The sequence below is a fragment of the Hyalella azteca genome, unplaced genomic scaffold (assembly GCF_000764305.2).
Source record: "Hyalella azteca isolate HAZT.00-mixed unplaced genomic scaffold, Hazt_2.0.2 contig10905, whole genome shotgun sequence".
NCBI lineage: Eukaryota > Metazoa > Arthropoda > Malacostraca > Amphipoda > Hyalellidae > Hyalella > Hyalella azteca.
In genome coordinates this window covers 156,284-175,709 of record NW_025940924.1, presented here as the reverse complement: position 1 = coordinate 175,709, position 19,426 = coordinate 156,284, and the positions used below count along the sequence as shown (strand labels likewise).

The window sequence follows — 19,426 nt, the reverse complement described above, 5'->3', positions numbered from 1 at the left end:
TCTCAAGAAGTGTTTTAAGAACGCGGAATTATTGTAAATGGTGAAAAAAAAAACGAGGAGATTCGAAGACTTAAATTAGGCGGCATTTGTCTTCCAATTTTTGGCTGAAGGTGCATTCTATGCATACAGATGAATTGACACGTCCTATTCACTTAGTCTTATTTTGAAATTAGCTGATTATTTTTTTTTTTGATAACTGTCCTAACCGAAAACTAAAAATTCCAATAAATTTTACAAAAAGTTTCATTAGTAAGTTTTGTAATTGCTAAAACTTATTGGTCTTATATTTATACGGTTTCACCGCAACACTCTCCTGGATTTCATATCCCTTACAAATTATTCGGCGATCATCAACAATTTAAAGACTGTCATTTGTATTTGGTAACCACAGTGCCCAGCGTAGAACAATTTTACCAAAAGCAACAACTGCTGCTACCAATGAATGGGTGCAGTAACTGCTACTGTCATTCAGTATGTGCAGTAACTGTAGCTCAAATACTTTATTAAAGTAACTGCCAATCAAACCAATACTTGCAGCCAATCAACCACCGATCGGTTACGAAAGTGTTCTGTTTTGCCAAGACTTGCGTTGGTGGTTTTCAGCGCAGCCAAAAGCTGACAATTTATCATTTAGTTCTGCGGCGTTCAGCAAAAATCTGATTGCTGAGATTCCTTAAAAATGGATATTGTGAGGGTGGATACTGAGGAGGGAGGAGGATATTGTGAGGGTGGATACTGGGGAGGGAGGAGGATATTGTGAGGGTGGATACTGAGGAAAGAGGAGGATATTGTGAGGGTGGATACTGAGGAGGGAGGAGGATATTTTGAGGGTAGATACTGAGGAGGGCGGAGGATACTGAGGAGGGAGGAGGATATTGTGAGGGTGGATACTGAGAAGGGCGGAGGATACTGAGGAGGGAGGAGGATATTGTGAAGGAGGATACTGAGGAGGGAGGAGGATATTGTGAGGGTGGATACTGAGGAAGGAGGAGGATATTGTGAGGATGGATACTGAGGAGGGAGGAGGATATTGTGAGGGTGGATACTGAGGAGGGAGGAGGATATTGTGAGGGTGGATACTGAGGAGGGAGGAGGATATTGTGAGGGTGGATACTGAAGACGGAGGAGGATATTGTGAGGGTGGATACTGAAGAGGGAAGAGGATATTGTGATGGTGGATACTGAGGAGGGAGGAGGATATTAAGATGGTATATTCTGCGAGTGAGTGTGATCGAAATGAGAGAATGTTTAAAAAGTCTCTTTAGAACGATTACATTATATATGAAATCGAAATATTTCAAAATTTTATTGAACAGACTTAGGTCCGAGAAGAGAAGCGATATCAATGAGATTAGGTCAGGTCATTGTAAAAGGAAAAGCCTTATCAAGAAGGAAAGGAATCAAAAAGGCAGAAAACACTGTTTTTCACCCAAAAAATTAAAAAAATAAAGGTTATTGAAAATAAATAAAAATAGTCAAAAATAAAAATTCTCCGCCTCTGCCAGCTTGTCAAACTTTCGGTGGCATTTTGAACGGATGGCGCTCAAAACCAAACAACCCTGTATTCCGATGAAAGTCTCAGATGAATTTTTTAGTTTATGATATTTTTAAACTGAAAGCTGGAGGAACATAAATTTTTCCGCACAATATTCATGCCTCAAGTCCACCGGGAAGACCAACATGCTGGCAGCCAGAGGACGCTGCACAATCTCTCTCTCTCTCTGCCTCGAAGGGTCATCAATAGCAAACATTTTTATTGCCCTGCCGAAGAGAAACAATTGCAATAACAAATAGTGTACCTGCATACGACCAGAGCTCGCCCCGTCTGAAAAGCGCTTGTAAAAGACAAAGAGAAATCGCACAAGGACGACGACTGAAAAACCACACCAAAACGAAGGATGCTAAAATCACCCGAATTATTTCGCTGAAATTTTGTCTCTCGTACCTTGTAGAAAAGACGACATCACAGAAAGAAATTGCCGGCAAAACGAGAGAAGCTCGAAAAACATCTAGAGGGAGAGCATGCAAAGACGAAAGTAAATGAATAAAGTGACGAAGCTACGTAAAAAAACTTGACAAGAGCTGGGGAGCTTCCAAAGAGAACTACAGATGGCGCTTCACATGAAAGACTTCCTTCAAAAGTCCTATCGTCAAAAGCGAATAAAATTGCGTTAGAAGAAATACGATGAAAAGCATGGCGAAAAATGACCAATGTACAAATTTGTGCAACTGTAGCAAGAAAACCGATCTTGAAACTACAGATTGGCCCATAAGATACAAAACGCAAAATTTTTAAATGAATTGCGAGTCTGGTATCATTTTAAAAATTTGTTTACTTTGGTTGCTCAAAATATCAGATGGACGGCAGGTTCAATAAAACATTTTCATTTACAAACCCACAGGCCTGTTCCACGCTGATGATTTTTATTATAACGGAAGATCATGCGATAAAATTTCTTCACTCAAAAATCAAATAAATTTATTATTCATAAAATATTTTCGTATCATTTTGGACAATATCGTTAACAAAGCAACATTCCTTTGATTATAAGAAAATGTACAATGAATATTTCCTTACAGAGCAATATCATAAGACCCATGATATTTCTAGTCTCAATATGGCCAAAAAATCCCGTTAATATAAACCATCGAGCTCGTCTAGAGAAGAGTCAACGGTGGATGCTAGCCAATATAGAGCGATCTTACACACAGTTTGGTCCGCAAAAAGCCTGCAATACCGCCTCTAAAACCTCCCTGTAAAGCCTATTGCACAGCTCCCGACAAATATTGAGCTCGGCAATAAAGACTAGCAGAAGCTGGTTGGCTGTTCCTCGACTCTACGATGTCATATAAAATATGTACAAGATACTCATGCGTATGAAAATACAGTGTATATGAAGGTGCTGATGTCAGCTCAATGCACTTATGCTCACGGCTAAACATCAATCGGACATCGGGTTTCACGATTAAAGAAAAAAATATATTTTTTGCATATTCCATTTCCATTTTGCATAGTTAAATAGCGCTCCAAATCATGCATGGCATGAGGATATGAAAATTTCATCCAATTTAATAAGAGAAAATCCGACCACATACTGGGCTGCAAAGAAAGAAAGAGGCAAGCGTGAACGTGCATTTACCATGCATATGTACTCCTACTGTTATAGCGGATGCTGCAAGACAGACTTACGGCTCTCTGTTTGCAATAGTGGCGTAATGGTGATCTTTTAGAAAATAATTCTAATTTATAATGGGATTATATTTATATGATTATATTTTGGTGTATTTAAAAAATCAAAGTAAAGGATTTTATCTTTTATGAAATCTAAACATTTAAGAGCGAAGAGTGAGTCATGATCATAAAGCTAAAGTTGGGAAATATTTGGGTTTTAGCAGAGGGTAAAAGAGATACTTAATAAAAATTACACCATCTAATTTACACATCGGTTGTCAAGAACTTTACGTCAAAAAAATGTATATTGTCATAAATTAAGTCAAATTTAACTTGAGTTTTTTAAATCTTTGTATTTTGTTTATTTTTTACATTATTTTACGGAAAGGAATTTCATGTCTTTTACGTAGTCGGTAAGACAGAACTACCATTTTGGAGGATATGATCCTCACTGAAGGCGCGTGGATGGGCCAGGATCAGTTTTGTTCTAACACAAAACTCTATTGTTCTTAACTGGGCTTTGTGCCGCGAGTTCGCAGCGAACAAAATGAGCATTTTGTCCTGCCTGGCAAGACGAGAATAGTTCTAGCTGCTCCAGTCAAGTTTTAAGACAAGAAGCGTTAGTACAAGACCGGCAGATATAGCTGGACTCGGAACATAAAATTGTAGATTATTCGTCTTCATATATATATTTAATATTATAAAATCGAGAGGTTTCATAGGCTTTGTGAAAATATGGGAATATTTTGCCTTAACTGTCGATTTTTCGCAAAAGATAGTAATGAGAATTTAGATTTTGCTATTACAAATTTCCAAATATCGCATTGAAAAGAAATGAGAATTTTAAATTTAGTTTAGCCGATGATTGCGCAACTTGAAACAACACGATTAGCTCTATCAAAGAATATAACTTATAATATAAATTTAATAACATGCAAGGATCGAAATTGTTAACAGTTGGTGTATTGGTTGATGTATTAATTTCCAAGCATATTAATAACACACTAGGGATCGAAATTGTTTACAGTTGATTTATCTCAGAGTCCGTATAGAGGAACTTTAACTAGATTGCCTGGTATAATCAGTGCACTGAACAGCAGCATTTACGGAATGCGCGTTCCAGGCCCAATTATTTAGGCAAGCATTTCTCAATTTATGCCTCCATCCCTGGGTTTTAATTTTCCAGCATGAACTATTCAATGGAGTGTTGAATGGAAATTTTTAAAGCTTTGAAAAGGCATGGAGGTATCCACGTAATTCAAAATTGCTGTAATAAAAGTTGAAATTAATGTAAATATATTTTTATTAGTTGCCCGAATGTGAAAATTGCGTACTTTCCTCATCTCGAGCTCATCTTCAGTTTGAAAAGCAGAAATTGCAGGATACTATCCGAGATACTGTGCACCTGCTTCCAGAAATAATTTCAAACTCATTTCAAAATGAATGTTTAATATATATCATAGCCATTTTCGTCGATTTATTTTTCATGCCAGTTTATTAATGTCTCCAAGGTGACTTTTCCCACAAACAAAACAATTTTTCAGACAGAAAAGTTCATCGCTTATAGTAAAACGTATTTTACTCGCCTCAAATAATTTTAGCTTACAAAAAAAAATATTTTCTTGCCTACATTAAAAGCGCAGTCACGAAATAAGTAAAGACTATTTTGATACTACAAACCCAATGTTTTACGTCATTGACAAATAATACATAACCAATTTTTCATTGTGCTGGGAATACAAAAGCAATGCTCCATTGTACTGGTAATACAACCTAAATGGTTCATTTTACCGGTAGTAGATACCCAATGCCTAAATCTATTGTTCTCACTAACCTAATACTTCGCTTCACGGGTAATTCAAATTCGGGACCCACCTTGCTGTCAAGGAGCGACGGCGAAGACAGGCTCTCAGGCCTGTCCATGAGACTTCGGGGTCCGGAGGCCCCCCAATACGGATGCCGATCCCCGTCCGGGGTTGGCGACAGGGATTGCGAGTTGGACCCTTGTGTTGGCCCGTTTTGAGAACTGTTAAAGCCCTGGCCCAACCCTGACAGACTTTGGCCCAGACTTGCAAGCGAAGAAGTCAGGGCCCCGGCATCGTTGGACGCTCCACGCGGCGACGACGATCTCAAGAACTGAAGGAGACTCGCTGCTGCGGACGATGAATTTATTCCTGACGCAAGAGCTTGACTCAGGTTACTCATTCCTGCTGATCCTCCAAGTGCTCCTCCAAGTCCTCCACCGATTCCTCCACTCCCACCGAACCCTGGAAAGGCTCCCAAACCCGGGAACCCTTGCAGCATCCCAGGTCCCACGCCGTTGTGGGAGCCCATGTCTCCCACTGAGTCCTCGCACAGCTCTTCATCCTGGTCTTCCGTCACTTCCTGTTCAGAGATCAAAATTAATCAAACGGTGAGGTTTATATGATAAAATGGAGATAAATTTCATTTGTTATTTTTGATTTTCAATCTTCTTTGCTTTTTCTTGGAGGTTAGAAGTTTTACTTATTTTGTGATTACATTTAATTATATATATTTTTTCTATTTCAGTTATGTATTTGAGGTATGAATTTAATAGTTATTATATGATGATATATTATATATCTTATAGTTGTTTTATGCTTATGTATGAACACCACTAGCAAATCATAATTTTTTACTGCTAAATTATTCCTGCTCCTGAAATTTAACTACAATGCTTTCAAATTAATGTGAATAAGAGTATTAGCAGGATGAACAAATATCAATTACCATCAATTAATATATTGAAGCTACATTGATATTTTAAATATAGATATTATTATTCTAAATATAAATGTGATAGTTAAATGTCAATGTAACTTCATTAATTCTGCCTTAAATGACTTTATTGTTTTCTTATATCCCAAGATGCCAGAATAACAACTCCCATATTTCTAGAAATTATAATCGAAATTAGATGCAGAAAACATGAATATGGATCATTTTAACAAAATCATCAATATTAATTAAATTCTATAAATTTCAACATGGTAATGACAAACAGCAGAATAAACAAATATTCTTAAACTTTTGCCAAACACGCATTTATTATATAAAATATTTTTACAACTGAAAATTTTCCGTTCTCGTTGAATGCTCGTCTTTAATAGTTCATCCTCAGCACACTTGTACAGTACACCGAGCTTTTGTTTCGTTTCCTCTGTTTATTATCATAGCAAGTAAAAATCTCCGCTGGTGCGTGATGCCGGGTGGCAAAAGTATCGTTCTTCATTACCGTTCGTCAATAGCCATGAAAATACTGCTATATTAACGCTAAAAATGTGGCGCTAAAATTCTCTCATCAAGAGTCCATTTAAACAATGTCCGAGTTGTTCGTGATGAACGCAACGAAGTAGGGAATAAAATTTCCCAGCTTCCTAATTCTGTGAAATTTAGCTGACCGCACTGACGTAAAAATTTGGTGGCTGTCTCAAAAAATTTCTCCTTAAAAATGGCTCCGTGAAAACGCCTTTATGATTACCGCGCCGAGATGGCGGAGAGACAAAGGACGGAATCAAGGCTTTCCTTTCTGAAAATTCCAGCCGGCATATCGGTGGAGGATGAAGTTTATAAAATATATATTGCAGTTTCGAAATTAGTAAGGGAAACCAAATAAGAACACTAACGAAGACATAGTTTGCAGTATCAGAGACAGCAGGTCTATAGAATGCATCATCAAATAAAATACAATTGTAGTATTACCTCAAACCGATTCATGGAAACATGCACCTAATTTTGAGGCACGCGATATATGTAAATTCACGTGCATAAAAAAATTCACAGTAAATACTTGAACGGCTTCAAATTATTTATTTTATAGTTCTCATCATTAATCATTACTAATGGGCCAATGGCAGACATTGTATCTGTGCGAATAATATTAAGAACTATTGGCAAGGAAACGACAAGTTTCCACAACAACAGCAATACGAGTATGGATTCCATATAGCAGAAAGTCTCAGCAAAACAACGACTGATTAAAGTTCAGAAAGTTCGCTCGCTCATCAGACGGCGTTCGTTTTGCTCAGAAAAATCTAAATGATGGTTCCAGCGCTCACTGTCGGCGCCATAAGTTTTAATTCGACGGCTACTGCATTTTTCCAAACTTGCCACAAGTTTCGGAAGTTTTTCTCATCCGGTTTGAGTTTGGGCGACATTTTGTCTGAATTATACGGGCTCTTTTGCCTGATTGATAGGAAGGTGGCGGTGTTACTTTTAGGACCAAAGTTTACTTTCCGTGTTTGCGGAGATACTTGTCTAATGAGCAGAGCAAGGCCTGCTGGTCCCCATTTTCTGATATGCCTTTGTCCGCGAGACCGGCAAGTTAGTGAAACAGCATTAGGCCTCTAATTTGTGTAATTCCATTTCAGTTTAAACGCAACCAAGTCTAGTTAACGGAAGGCCATTTAGTTTAACCGCAACTAAGTCTAATTAACGGGAGGCCATTTAGTATAACGGCAACCCAGTCTAATTAACGAAAGATCATTTAGTTTTACCGCAACTAAGTCTAATTAACGGGGGGCCATTTAGTATAACGGCAACCAAGTCTAATTAACGAAAGATCATTTAGTTTTACCGCAACTAAGTCTAATTAACGGGAGGCCATTTAGTATAACGGCAACCAAGTCTTAATAACGAAAGGCCATTTAGTTTAACCGCAACCAAGTCTAATAAACGAAAGACGTACATAGTTTAACCGCAATAATATTGATCGAGCCTCGATAACGGAAGGTCAATATTCTATTTGAATTGAATAATTGACTCTGTCAAAACAGAACTCGTTTTTCGTTTAATGGCAAATAAATGAATTTTAGTGCAATGAAGTGAATTTTGCTTCAGTATTCAACGATCGTAGAAGCACATAAATGTATATTACTTGAGAAAATGGGACAATTTCACTAAACTAAATGACTTTATTAGCATATATCGTCCTTCTTTAAAGAATTATTTTATCTTAAAAAGGTCCAGCAATAACTGGAACATCGTAATTGAATTAAAAGCTAAAATGAAGACAAAGCGAATTACAAGACAACGCATATATTTTTATAAAGTGCACGCCAATTTCAAAATAAAAAAATTCAAGATAGCTTGTCAATTGACAAGTTATTTTAAGTCCGTATATAGAAGTAAAAAACATGACTGCAGATGCAAACAAAATACATGGAATCGAGAAAGAAAGTTGAAAGAAAATATACAACCCCGAGTTTGGAAAGAAGAAATAGACATAACAAAGTAAATAAATACAAAGTGGCACAAAGGGAGAAATGGACAGAGTTAAGTTTTTTAAAATGCACGTTAGAATGAGTACATCACAAGTGATATTTAAACTTGGAGTTCCGACCAGTAGACTGAAGCAGAAAGATAGTTCTTCATTGTACATTGTACATTGAAGTCATCGTATATTATAAAAATAGGATTTATATACTGTAGCAAAGAAGTTAGTGTAAAATTACCATCATATGTGTTAGAAAATAAGGTAGGAGATAGCGGGTAAGCGTGTACAGTGGCTAACTCGAAGTAGATATTACAAGGCGGGATATGATCGAAGCGCTTGGCAGAACGAGAAAAACATCTCGTGGTAGACATGATATAGACACTTTAAGGTAGAGGGCAGTAAAAACGAGAAAAAAGTTGAAAGCACAAGTAGGCTGGAGGCTACGGAAGGCGGGCAACAGAAAATAGATATTAGTCGGTAGACAGTCTGTGACAGGTCGACGGTAGACACCCAAAAGTAGACCCATGAACGCAAATACCTGGCGGTAGAACGTAGAAGGTAGAAAGTGGAAGGTAGACAGTAGAATGTAGGCAGTTGAAGGTAGAAGGTAGAAAGTAGACAGTAGAAGGTAAACAGTAGAAGGTAGACAGTAGAAGGTAGACAGTAGAAGGTAGACAGTAGAGGGTAGACAGTAGAAGGTAGACCGTAGAATGTAGGCAGTTGAAGGTAGACAGTAGAAGGTGGACAGTAGAAGGTAGACAGTAGAAGATAGACCGTACATGGTAGACCGTAGAAGGTAGACCGTAGAAGGTAAACAGTAGCAGGCTGACAGTAGACAGTAGAAGTTAGACCGTAGAAGGTAAACATTAGAAGGTATACCGTAGAAGGTAGACAGTAGAATGTAGATATTAAAAGGTAGACAATAGAAGGTAGACAGTAGAAGTTGGGTAGATGATCGCCAAGCCATGACGCAGAGAGCAGCGCACAGGAGCGAGGGCAGCGCGAGGGTAGAGAGGGTAAGAGGGGAGTCGCTGGGAAGTTTTAATTAGGCCTCGCAAGATCTGCACGCATTAAATTATTCTGCAGGCGGCAAAAACTCCATCATCAAAATCCTGCTCGGATCAGCAGATGGAAGGCCCTGCTAAATCCTGGGATCTGAGGAGATCTCAGGGATCCTCCGTGCAACGTCTTGATCGAGAAATGCATTGCGAAGACCCAAGGCGAAATAGAGGCGCCATGAGTTCTATGAATGCAAGACGAAAAATCAAGACGAGACTAGGGTACCATAGAATGCATTTTAAAAAAATCAGAAATGAATATTGGATCAAAAATAAGATCAAATTTATAATAAAATTCGAATTAAGACCCTGATATTCGCAACATGAGTACACTGTGAAACTAGGACGGCTCAAAGCTGCGCAGAATGATGAAGTTAAAGATAATTTCGATTAATTTCAATTTTGTGAATGGACTCGAATTGAATGCTAACTCGGCTATAAAGAGTAACGGCAATTTTCTAATATATAAACCACAAAAATCGTACAAGGAAAATGACAGAATAAGATAGATAGTAAAGAACTAAAGAAGTCAAAAAAGAACATTCATCATGAGTTAAACGTAAAAAATTCTGCAGTTCTACGGAAAAAAGGTTTGAAAAATATTCTAATCACACATCCAAATTAAAATGACAGAAAACATAGATATCTTTCTTTCTATATGTGCAGTAGCAATAAAACAAAGCGTTTTAAAATGCTCGAGGTTGATATAGCATGCAGTAAAAAGAAACACCCGCAGCTCAACGATACTTTTTCTGAAGAATGCGAGAAAACATTACGCGCATCTGCCCTGCCACGCAAACGAAGCGTCGATGTGCCAAGTCTTTGTTGTTTACTTGGCTTGAGAAATAAGTGCTGTCTCAATTATGGGTAAGTGAGCTATATAGTAATCGCGTCGTGCGGCCTCGAGCGATTGTAATTACAAAGACGAGATGAATGAAGAAACGATACACTACGTACGGTTGCTCTCTCGGCCGTACTACATAGGAGTAGAGCGAGCGTGCGGCAGAGCGAGAGTATGAAGCGAGAGACGATATAATAGAATAAAGATGATCGCTAAAAATACAAGGGATGGAGGTGCTTTAATCAGATGATGCGGTGAGTGGAGCTGGGAAAATTAATAGAAAATAGCGCTACGGAGAAAAATGATAGTGGGACGAGGTGGATAAATTGTGCAGAAGAGATACAAATGAGAGTTGAAAATTTGTAATACAGTGATACAATTAAGCATGCGTATTATTTTAATCAGTTTTTAATGTAAATTTACGCTTACTCATGGTACAGCAAATTACTTTTACTTACATCACATACAAATAAATGAATTTTTTGTGAAACATTCTTATTTGGTTAGCAATTTCATTCGGTAGTGCATTTTTCATTAAAAAAAGTCCCAACTACGTACAATTTTTCTACATCACAAGCCAAATATAAGAATGTTCAATAAAATATAATCCGGCCTAAACATGATGTAGGAATGTGAAGGGTCTTCTCATGTGCGCTTAATATGTAATTTTAGATTCGTCCTATTCTCGAGCACGCCAGTTTACTAGAGCGTTGCGATTGGCATAGGCCATCATTAGACGATGAAAGCTTTTACCAGTTTGACTAACCGAGCTTAGCTCAATAATTTTGTAAGTAGCCGCTTTACCCGAGGCTGTTGTACCTGACTTTGTTTCTACAATTATTGTGTATATACGTATGTTTTATATTTCGTTTAGTTTTAATAAATGTTTCGACTTCGCCAGAAACCGTCGGCAAACTACGCGTGTCAAATTATTCTACCCTAAGAAGATTCTCGATATGAGGTTCTTCACAGGGAAAATCATCCTATGATGACGCTTTTATTATGAGAATGACAGACTGCGCTTAGCTGAATTTTAAAATGTGACCAATTCAGATGAATTATTTATTAAGTTCACGACCTCATTAGCCTTTAGTTACTTCACTAGCCGTATAAAAAAATTACGTCCCTGATGATCACCAATTGCGTCATAAATATCTTAAAAAGAATGTCAGTAGTGGTTGTTAATCAAGCCACTAGTGCTTGCTAGTTATGTCATTTAAAGTTTTTAACTACGATACTTGTGCTTGATAACTACGCCACCAGTGATTGTTAATTAAACTACAAGTGGTTAGTAATTGGGTTACTACTAATAACTAATAATTACTGATTTGGTTACTACTAAAGGTTACTAATTAAACCACAACCTAGTTATAATTATGCCACTATAGTGACGCCATAACATTTACCAGAGAAGCTAGAGCTCGAAGGGCTTCTCGAAAGAAGGCTGCAGAATGAGTGGAGCTGAGGACAAGGGGTGGATGAGGGGAAATAGAGGGTGAGAGAGGGTAAACAGGGGTGAGAGGGGAGAGGTTGTAGGGGGCGTGTGTGATCAGTAGTCATATTGATTATGATAACGAGGTTTGGAGGAGCGGGGATGAGGATCTGCATAGGGAGCGACTCCTGGAGACCTTCAAGCCTGACTAGGACCTGGGCTAAAGGACGCTAGGATGCAGAAGATTGGAAGAGTCCTTGCAAAATATTTAGCCAGAGTAGAGGAATGTTAATGTAATATGAAAAAGAGTAATTTCTGTTAAACAAATGGATATGTTGACGTAAGAATTAGGATTATGATAATCGAAAAAGGATTTAATAACCTTAATTCATTGCGAACTAGTAGAAAAAGCCAATCTTTCATGAACTGACAGGTAAATTTTTTACCGTAAATTTTTTTGCGTGGATAAAATATTTAGGTTAAGGGTATCGTAAATAATGAAAGCATTGCTAGAATTTCATTTCCATTCCAAAATTTGCGTTAGCACAATGACATGCTTTCTCTGACTGCTTCTTAAACTTTTTCAGTATTCATTTAGTTCATGAACAATGCCCAAATAATTCGCTCGTAGGCATTCCGTATTCACAAATATGGACGCAATGTCTATTAACTTGGAGACAAGCACTTGAAGGTTGATTGATGCTTCATTAAAGACTCCCTTAAATTATGCATGTCAATATTCAGGGGAAAACCGATGAGGTAATATAATGTAAACATGTCTCATTGTGTCGGCTGGGACAAATTGAGAAATCTTTAGCATGCTACTAGAATTAAACGATGATTCAGCAAAATAATTTGATTGAAAAACTTCCCATCTCGGAAGGGTCAGTTGACAGTAATGCGTGACGCCTTGGGCGTTTAATTCAGTGAGTGTAAAATGAACGTCAATAATTGATGGAGAATTTGAGTGCCTTTGCTAATTTAATTGAAGGTTAATTTAATAATGAATTTTATATGTAAGCATTGATTATGGAATTTACTTCCGGTTAATATTCATTCCAATAGCATATGTATAAGATTTTCTCGAGTCAAATTCTCTCTTTCCTTGAAATTCAATTTATACATAAAAGATGTAAATGACAATTTAAGAAAATGCCAATTCTCAGTGAAGGCATAAGATCCTCAATAATTTTTTTAACCAGGGAAACGATTTCGATGCCAGCATCTTCATTTCCTCCTCATTTATTTTCCCCCAAGCAATTTATTTTAGCTTTAGCACTGCAACTGCAAGCTTTTGTTATCCCTTCGCCTCCCCCATCTGGGGGAGGAAGGCTCTCCCTAGGGAGCGTGTCCATATGTATTTGACGGCTGGGGGCTCTACAAACACTTGTATAGTTTAACTTGCTCCATTATCATCTAATCGTTAATCATTTCCTTTAAATTTGTCGACGTGCATATTATTTTATTCAGGAAATATATAAAATACTAACCCGCCTTTTGTCTTTATTGCATTAACGATGATACATATGAACTTTCATATAATCAGAACAAAAATTAATGAATTAATCAAACATACACACACTAGTTTGATTTGATTTGCCCCATTATCATCTAATCGTTAATCATTGCCTTTAAATTTGTCGACGTGCATATTATTTTATTCAGGAAATATATAAAATACTAACCCGCCTTTTGTCTTTATTGCATTAACGATGATACAATGAACTTTCATAAAATCAGAACAAAAATTAATGAATTAATCAAACATACACACACTAGTTTGATTTGATTTGCCCCATTATCATCTAATCGTTAATCATTGCCTTTAAATTTGTCAACATGAATATTCTTATATTCAGGAAATATCAAAAATGTAAACCCGCCCTATTGTCTCTATTGCATGAACTTTGATACATATGAATATTCATAAAATCAGAACAAAAATGAATAAATTAATAAAACATGCAAACTATAGTTTGATTTAACTTTCGCCATTATCATCTAATCAATAATAATTGCATTTACATTGACCAATATGAATTATCTTATGAAAACTAACCTATAAATGAAACAATTCAAATGACGAGCAGAATTTCCAAACAATTCAAATCAGTTTTTCTCTGAGTTTGCTTCAAGCAAGTTTAGAATGTCGTCAGTAGTGCCTAATATTGGTGAAATTCGAATAAGCATTAAGTAATGGATAATGGAACAAAATCTGCCTGAAAAACATCATCCTATTATTTAAAAAAAATTCATTTTATTAGATTCTCATTGGTTTATTAACGTTGATCCAGTTTATTATTATATACTTAATCATATTTATAATATATTTTAACATTATAATGTACATTATTATATACAACTTATATTAATAAGTTGACACTCATTAATCCTGCTGCCATTTCTATAGCCCGTGTCAAAAGGCAGTGACCCTAGATCACAAGCCCAGCTTCTTGCCTTCCGTACAGAAGGAAACCTGAACCTGGGCTGCGGAGAAGCCTAATGGCCGTTGTTTTTGGCCGACTTCTCTATGGCTTGCAATGAACAACTCTGCCTTTAGTGCAATAATGCACTCATTGTGCAAGCCATTGATTTAATTAGATCTTTGTCGCGGGAACAGCAATTATCATCGTATTGTAAGGCAGCGCGTGTGAGGGCAACTGGGGAAGGAGAGTGACGGTTAAATCGAAATAGCAAAATCCTTAAAATATTCTCAGAAAATATTGATTCAGAAAACATTAGAAGTTTATCTAAAAAATTCGGTGGATACAATTTATATTAAACGAAAAGTTACCTATAAGTATAATTCATGCATATATTGAAACTGTTTAATTCTCCTAAACGCCGAGAACGAATTTCTAATCAAGCCAAAATTTTCTCATTAGAGCACAGCCTGAAATTTTCATCTCGTCAAGCAGCAGGAAGCGAGCCTCTAATATCCATACTTTCTGGCTAGGCGAGGCCATTGTTTGGTGCTCTCAGCAGAGGATTTCCCTCACTTTTGCGATCCGGTCCTTTCTGAGGGAACTTTTTATCCTCCTTGAGTCCCTGCGTCCAAAATGCCTTCTTAATTTGGTGAGGGAGAGAGTGGAGACAAAATGGGACCTATGGAGACGACGATTGGAACTAAGAACGAGCATATGAACTAGGCCTAAAATACGCTTAACTCGATATTCGAGAATTTTCAATATACTGTTGTTTATTTAATTATATTCCTGTCCGCATTTCCAGTTATCAGAGGATAATCTTATAATAGGACTGAGTTTATCAAAATTTGAATTTAGGCAAAACTTAAAAATTCGCGTAGAATCAGGCTGAATCATCACTTAATAGTGGCAGCTGACATACTGCATATAGTCATAAATTTAGTGAATGAAGCTGAAAAATACATAAATTTTAAAAATAAATTAATACGTTCAGGATCGAGCAAAGCATTATCAACAACGAAACGGTGGTCGTAAATCCCTTCAAGTTAATCATTTGCTTCGAATTACACATGAAATATTGAATATGAAAGTGAAAGGAATGCAATTATATATTACTTTTAAACATTTTTGTAGCTTATTTAATCTCATTAATAATATCTCCTATTAATAAGAAGCTTCGAATCAAGGCTGGTCATTTGTATACAAATTTTAATTTTTGATGGCGCTTCTTTTGATGCTGCACGCAGCCTGCATCTGCTGCTGCACGCTGCCTGTATCTGCTGCTGCACGCTGCCTGTAAGGAATGTTTAGCGAACGGGGAAGAAAGTATGAAAGATGGAAGGGGAGTGAAGGAAGGGGAATGTTTAGCGAACATGGAATAAAGCATGGAAGATGGAAGGGGAGTAAATAACGGGGAATGTTTAGCTAACGAGAAAGGAGAATGAACAACGGAAGAAGTAAAATGATGGAGGTAGCCAACATTTTCAAGTATCCGTGGTAATGCAATAGAACAGTAGCCTAAAGCTATAGGCCTATAATATATGCCCTAGAAATATCCAATGTAAATCATTGTAAATTAAAAGTGTGTAATTTAATAAAATATTTATTGAGTTTAATGAAGTGTTTGAAATCTATGTAAACATGTCTCATTGTGACATGTTGTGACTTGTGAATTTCCATAGCATTTTTTAACAATATGATGCAATTTTTATTTTTCAAAAATAACTATCCCAAAAAATTATGCCTGCTGAAATCGCAAGTGCTGATTTAATGAGTGCAAAATAATGTCAATAGATAAAATTATATAAAACAATATACTCAGGTATCTGAGATTAGTAAAAAATTTGTTTTAAAAGTATTATTACGTCTAATACACATAATCAAAAATGGATTACTAATACCTTCATGTCTTCTTGAGCATTATTTCGTTCTTTATTATTCTTGATAGATTAAATTCTCCTTTATAATTGTCACTCAGGGACTTAAACCTTCGCCATTTTTACTTCTCCCCAAACTTTGCACTCCGGGGACGCCAAATTAAATTTTTTCTCCATATCTTTGGCATTCCCCTACGAAATTTTTGTGACACTCTTCACGAAGGACAAAAAATTGCCGAAAAATTCTGACCGCTGCGCCTCAGTTTGCTTTCTTAATCGAGCCTCTGGGAGCAGAAGAGAGATTATTTGAGTCCATGAATAAGTTTATGATAAATTTGAATATCTTTTATGGTATTCATAATTTATTATGGTCTGGAAAAATTGATATAAACGGAATTATCCTTCAAAATATTTTGGCATAAGCATTAGCATACAAATTATCTTTAAAATTAAAACTTTATGTTTCATTTTTGAATTCCCACTTTTTTCCATCAAATCCCAATTTTGGTGAATTTTCAATCTAAACTGGTAAATATAACAATGCTTTAGTAGTTCTACTTTAAATTTGGAAGAAAGCAGTTAATTTATAGGAGAAAACGACTCCATTTTTCCAACTTGAAATTACAATTAGTTTTTTATAGATCGAAGCCTCGATCAAACAAATTCAATATAAGATAAAATCACTGTTCAAAAATTTCTTCTAGTTATCAGAAAAAAGACTATTTTTATTTATTTGCGCTGACTCCTCATGTATTTCACGATTAAAAATAATTAAGAAAAGCACCAATTGTCCATTTAATTTTAAAAATCAGAAAAGTAATTCTGACTAAAAAATTATTGAAATTTTTGTGATTTTGATTAAGATTAATTCAGAATTGAAAATTGAAAGGTGTATTTAAGCAAAATATGACATGACCGATTTCACTTTGGTAGTTTGGTTAATAGCAATAAATTTCAAATTACATCGTGCATTCAAAGTTTCTTGATCACTCACATCTCATTTATAAAAGTTGAAGTACGATTTCTCTTGGCTGCTCATCTTGATGAATTAATCTGAGTGCAGGTTTCTGAAATGAGATTATGAGATGGAGAGTCCCGTCTTTATCTGACGCTGCCAGCGATGTCATAGCCGGACAGACGCGGGGACGGTGAAGATTTACTGTCTAGCGTGCACAAATTACGATAGAATATTTCGTAAAATTTAACAATTGAAATATAAACAATTGAAATATAACAATAAAATATAAACCTATACTGCTCTAGAAGAGCAGTATAGGTTTTTGAGGATGGTAGCATTATGTTATCTTAACTAGCTGGGTTACTTAAATTCTGGTTCTTGATTCCGTTGACTATTTTCGTTTCGTTTGCCCTTTTTTTCTTTGAAAATATTATTTGTTAAGCCATTATTCGCGTATCATTATGTCTTCATGCAGCTTCTGTAAACTCTAATTCAAATTGATACAATTTTTTCATTTTTTCCACTTACACTTGATTATAAATTCAAAATTTACATATGATTTGATAAAAAATTTCCGAATTTATCGAAGTTGAGCTATTTTGTGACTTATTATGAATATTTGAAATCCTAGAAGCATTAATTAATTCGAATATGGACAAACCAAAAAATATTTTGCACAAATAATTTTTTAAAAAGGAAAGACATAGCTACATGAAAAGTTGTAAATTAATTCTAATTTCAATTCAACGCTGAAATTTTTTTTATATTAATGAGCACATGAATAGTAAATATAAAATTGACACTCATGATTTAGCATTGAAATGAACATACGATATAGAACTGCAGAGTCAGACGAGCAGCAGGGATAGGCGCAGGAGATGCAAGTCTAATAAGTTAGTGAGGACTTCCTTGCAGGAACTTGTTAGGGAAGTTGTTATGGGAGCGGCTATTAGGACAACTTGCTATTATGGGCCGAGTTTAAGTTGTAAGTGGCAGTTAGAAGAGCTTCCTAAAGACTCTAAGGGTTTCCTTTGCTGCTTCTAACTCGATGTGCACAACGCCAAAACCCCGTGCTTTTATGATATCTTTATGGTTGGTGCAAACTTTGAGACGTGATGAACGGGACATTGCGATTAGTGACACGCTCTTCATGGGTCAATAATATAGAGAGTTTGAAAGAATATTCTTTGTATTTACGGGAAAAATTCACTTGGAAAGTTTTTATACTACAAATCTGAAAAAAACAATAATAATAGCAAACAATTCAGGCAGCCAAGCAACTTGGAAGAGTTGGTCCCGAATAATATTTTTTAACTGCATTCGCAAGCGAATTTTGCCAAGTTGATATAAATGGAGATATTGTTTTATCATTAACGAACCAACACATATCTTCTACAATCAGTGAAGTAATACACACTCATCAAAGTGCCATACTATTAATCATGATAAAAAACAGCTAGTACATTCTCCTGCTATTTTCTCTCAATATGCTGACACTTTTGTGTTCTAAATAAAATATTTTCGCAACAATTCTTCAATATTTTGTCAACAACTCACGCCGAGTCGTCCACAGTCACATACAATTTAGTCTCAAATTAACCTGTTCCTGCTAACGCAGCAAATTTCGTCCCCGCACCGTAACACTTTTTCGGGACTGCAAAATTAGATGTAAATACGGAGCCTAGGAAATAAACTGAGATCACTGTTTGAAGAACGCGAGGGGGATGGATGGGATGGCGGAGTATATAGGGGGATGAGGGGGATTGGGGATACAGAGGTGGATGTATGGAGGATTGGAGTGATGTGAAGAGGATGCAGAGGTGGATATATGGTGTATTGGAGTGATGTGAAGAGGATGTAGAGGTGGATAAATGGAGGATTGGAGGAATGTGATGGGGAAGCGGAGGTGGATATGGAGAGGATTGGAGTGATGTCTTGGGGGATGCAGAGGTGGATATGGGGATGTAGGAGGCTGGATATTTTTTTAAAAGAATTTACGATGTTTTGTGAAAGAAATTTTTGAGACGAATGAAAAAGTGAATTCTTAGGGATGATGTACAGTGACCCAATTCGAAGAAAAATGCAAATATTGTCTCTGAGAGACTTGAAGTGAAAATAGTTAAAAAGAACAGAATACAAATTATTACATAAAATATTACATAATCGATAAATAGAATATTACAATATATTGCTATGTAAGAAAGATTGCATATGTAATTTCACCGGTTTTAAAATGATTTGTTAGCACCGCCATCGAAATCTTCAAGGTAGAATTGTTTAGCATAAATGTTCAATATTCAGCACCATTTTTTGCCTGATTTCATTCTGACAAATATTATTAATCAATAACAAAAATGTCTTACCGAGTAGTTGCTTCTGTACAGAAAAAGTATAGAACTTTCTTCAGCATATCTGAGTGTTTTTCC

The 19,426-nt window shown here is 36.1% G+C and overlaps 1 protein-coding gene across 1 annotated transcript in view; it reads right to left on the bottom strand.

Annotated features, from left to right (window-relative positions):
- Positions 1-19,426, bottom strand: part of LOC108679588 — an 82,431-nt gene that overhangs the window by 575 nt on the left and 62,430 nt on the right. Inside the window, exons 3-5 of the mRNA XM_047882618.1 lie at positions 5,007-5,557; positions 1,657-1,761; positions 703-1,181 (exon numbers count right to left, since the gene is read on the bottom strand). Coding sequence (XP_047738574.1) covers positions 703-1,181; positions 1,657-1,761; positions 5,007-5,557 — 1,135 coding nt within the window. The remainder of the gene's footprint in view (positions 1-702; positions 1,182-1,656; positions 1,762-5,006; positions 5,558-19,426) is intronic.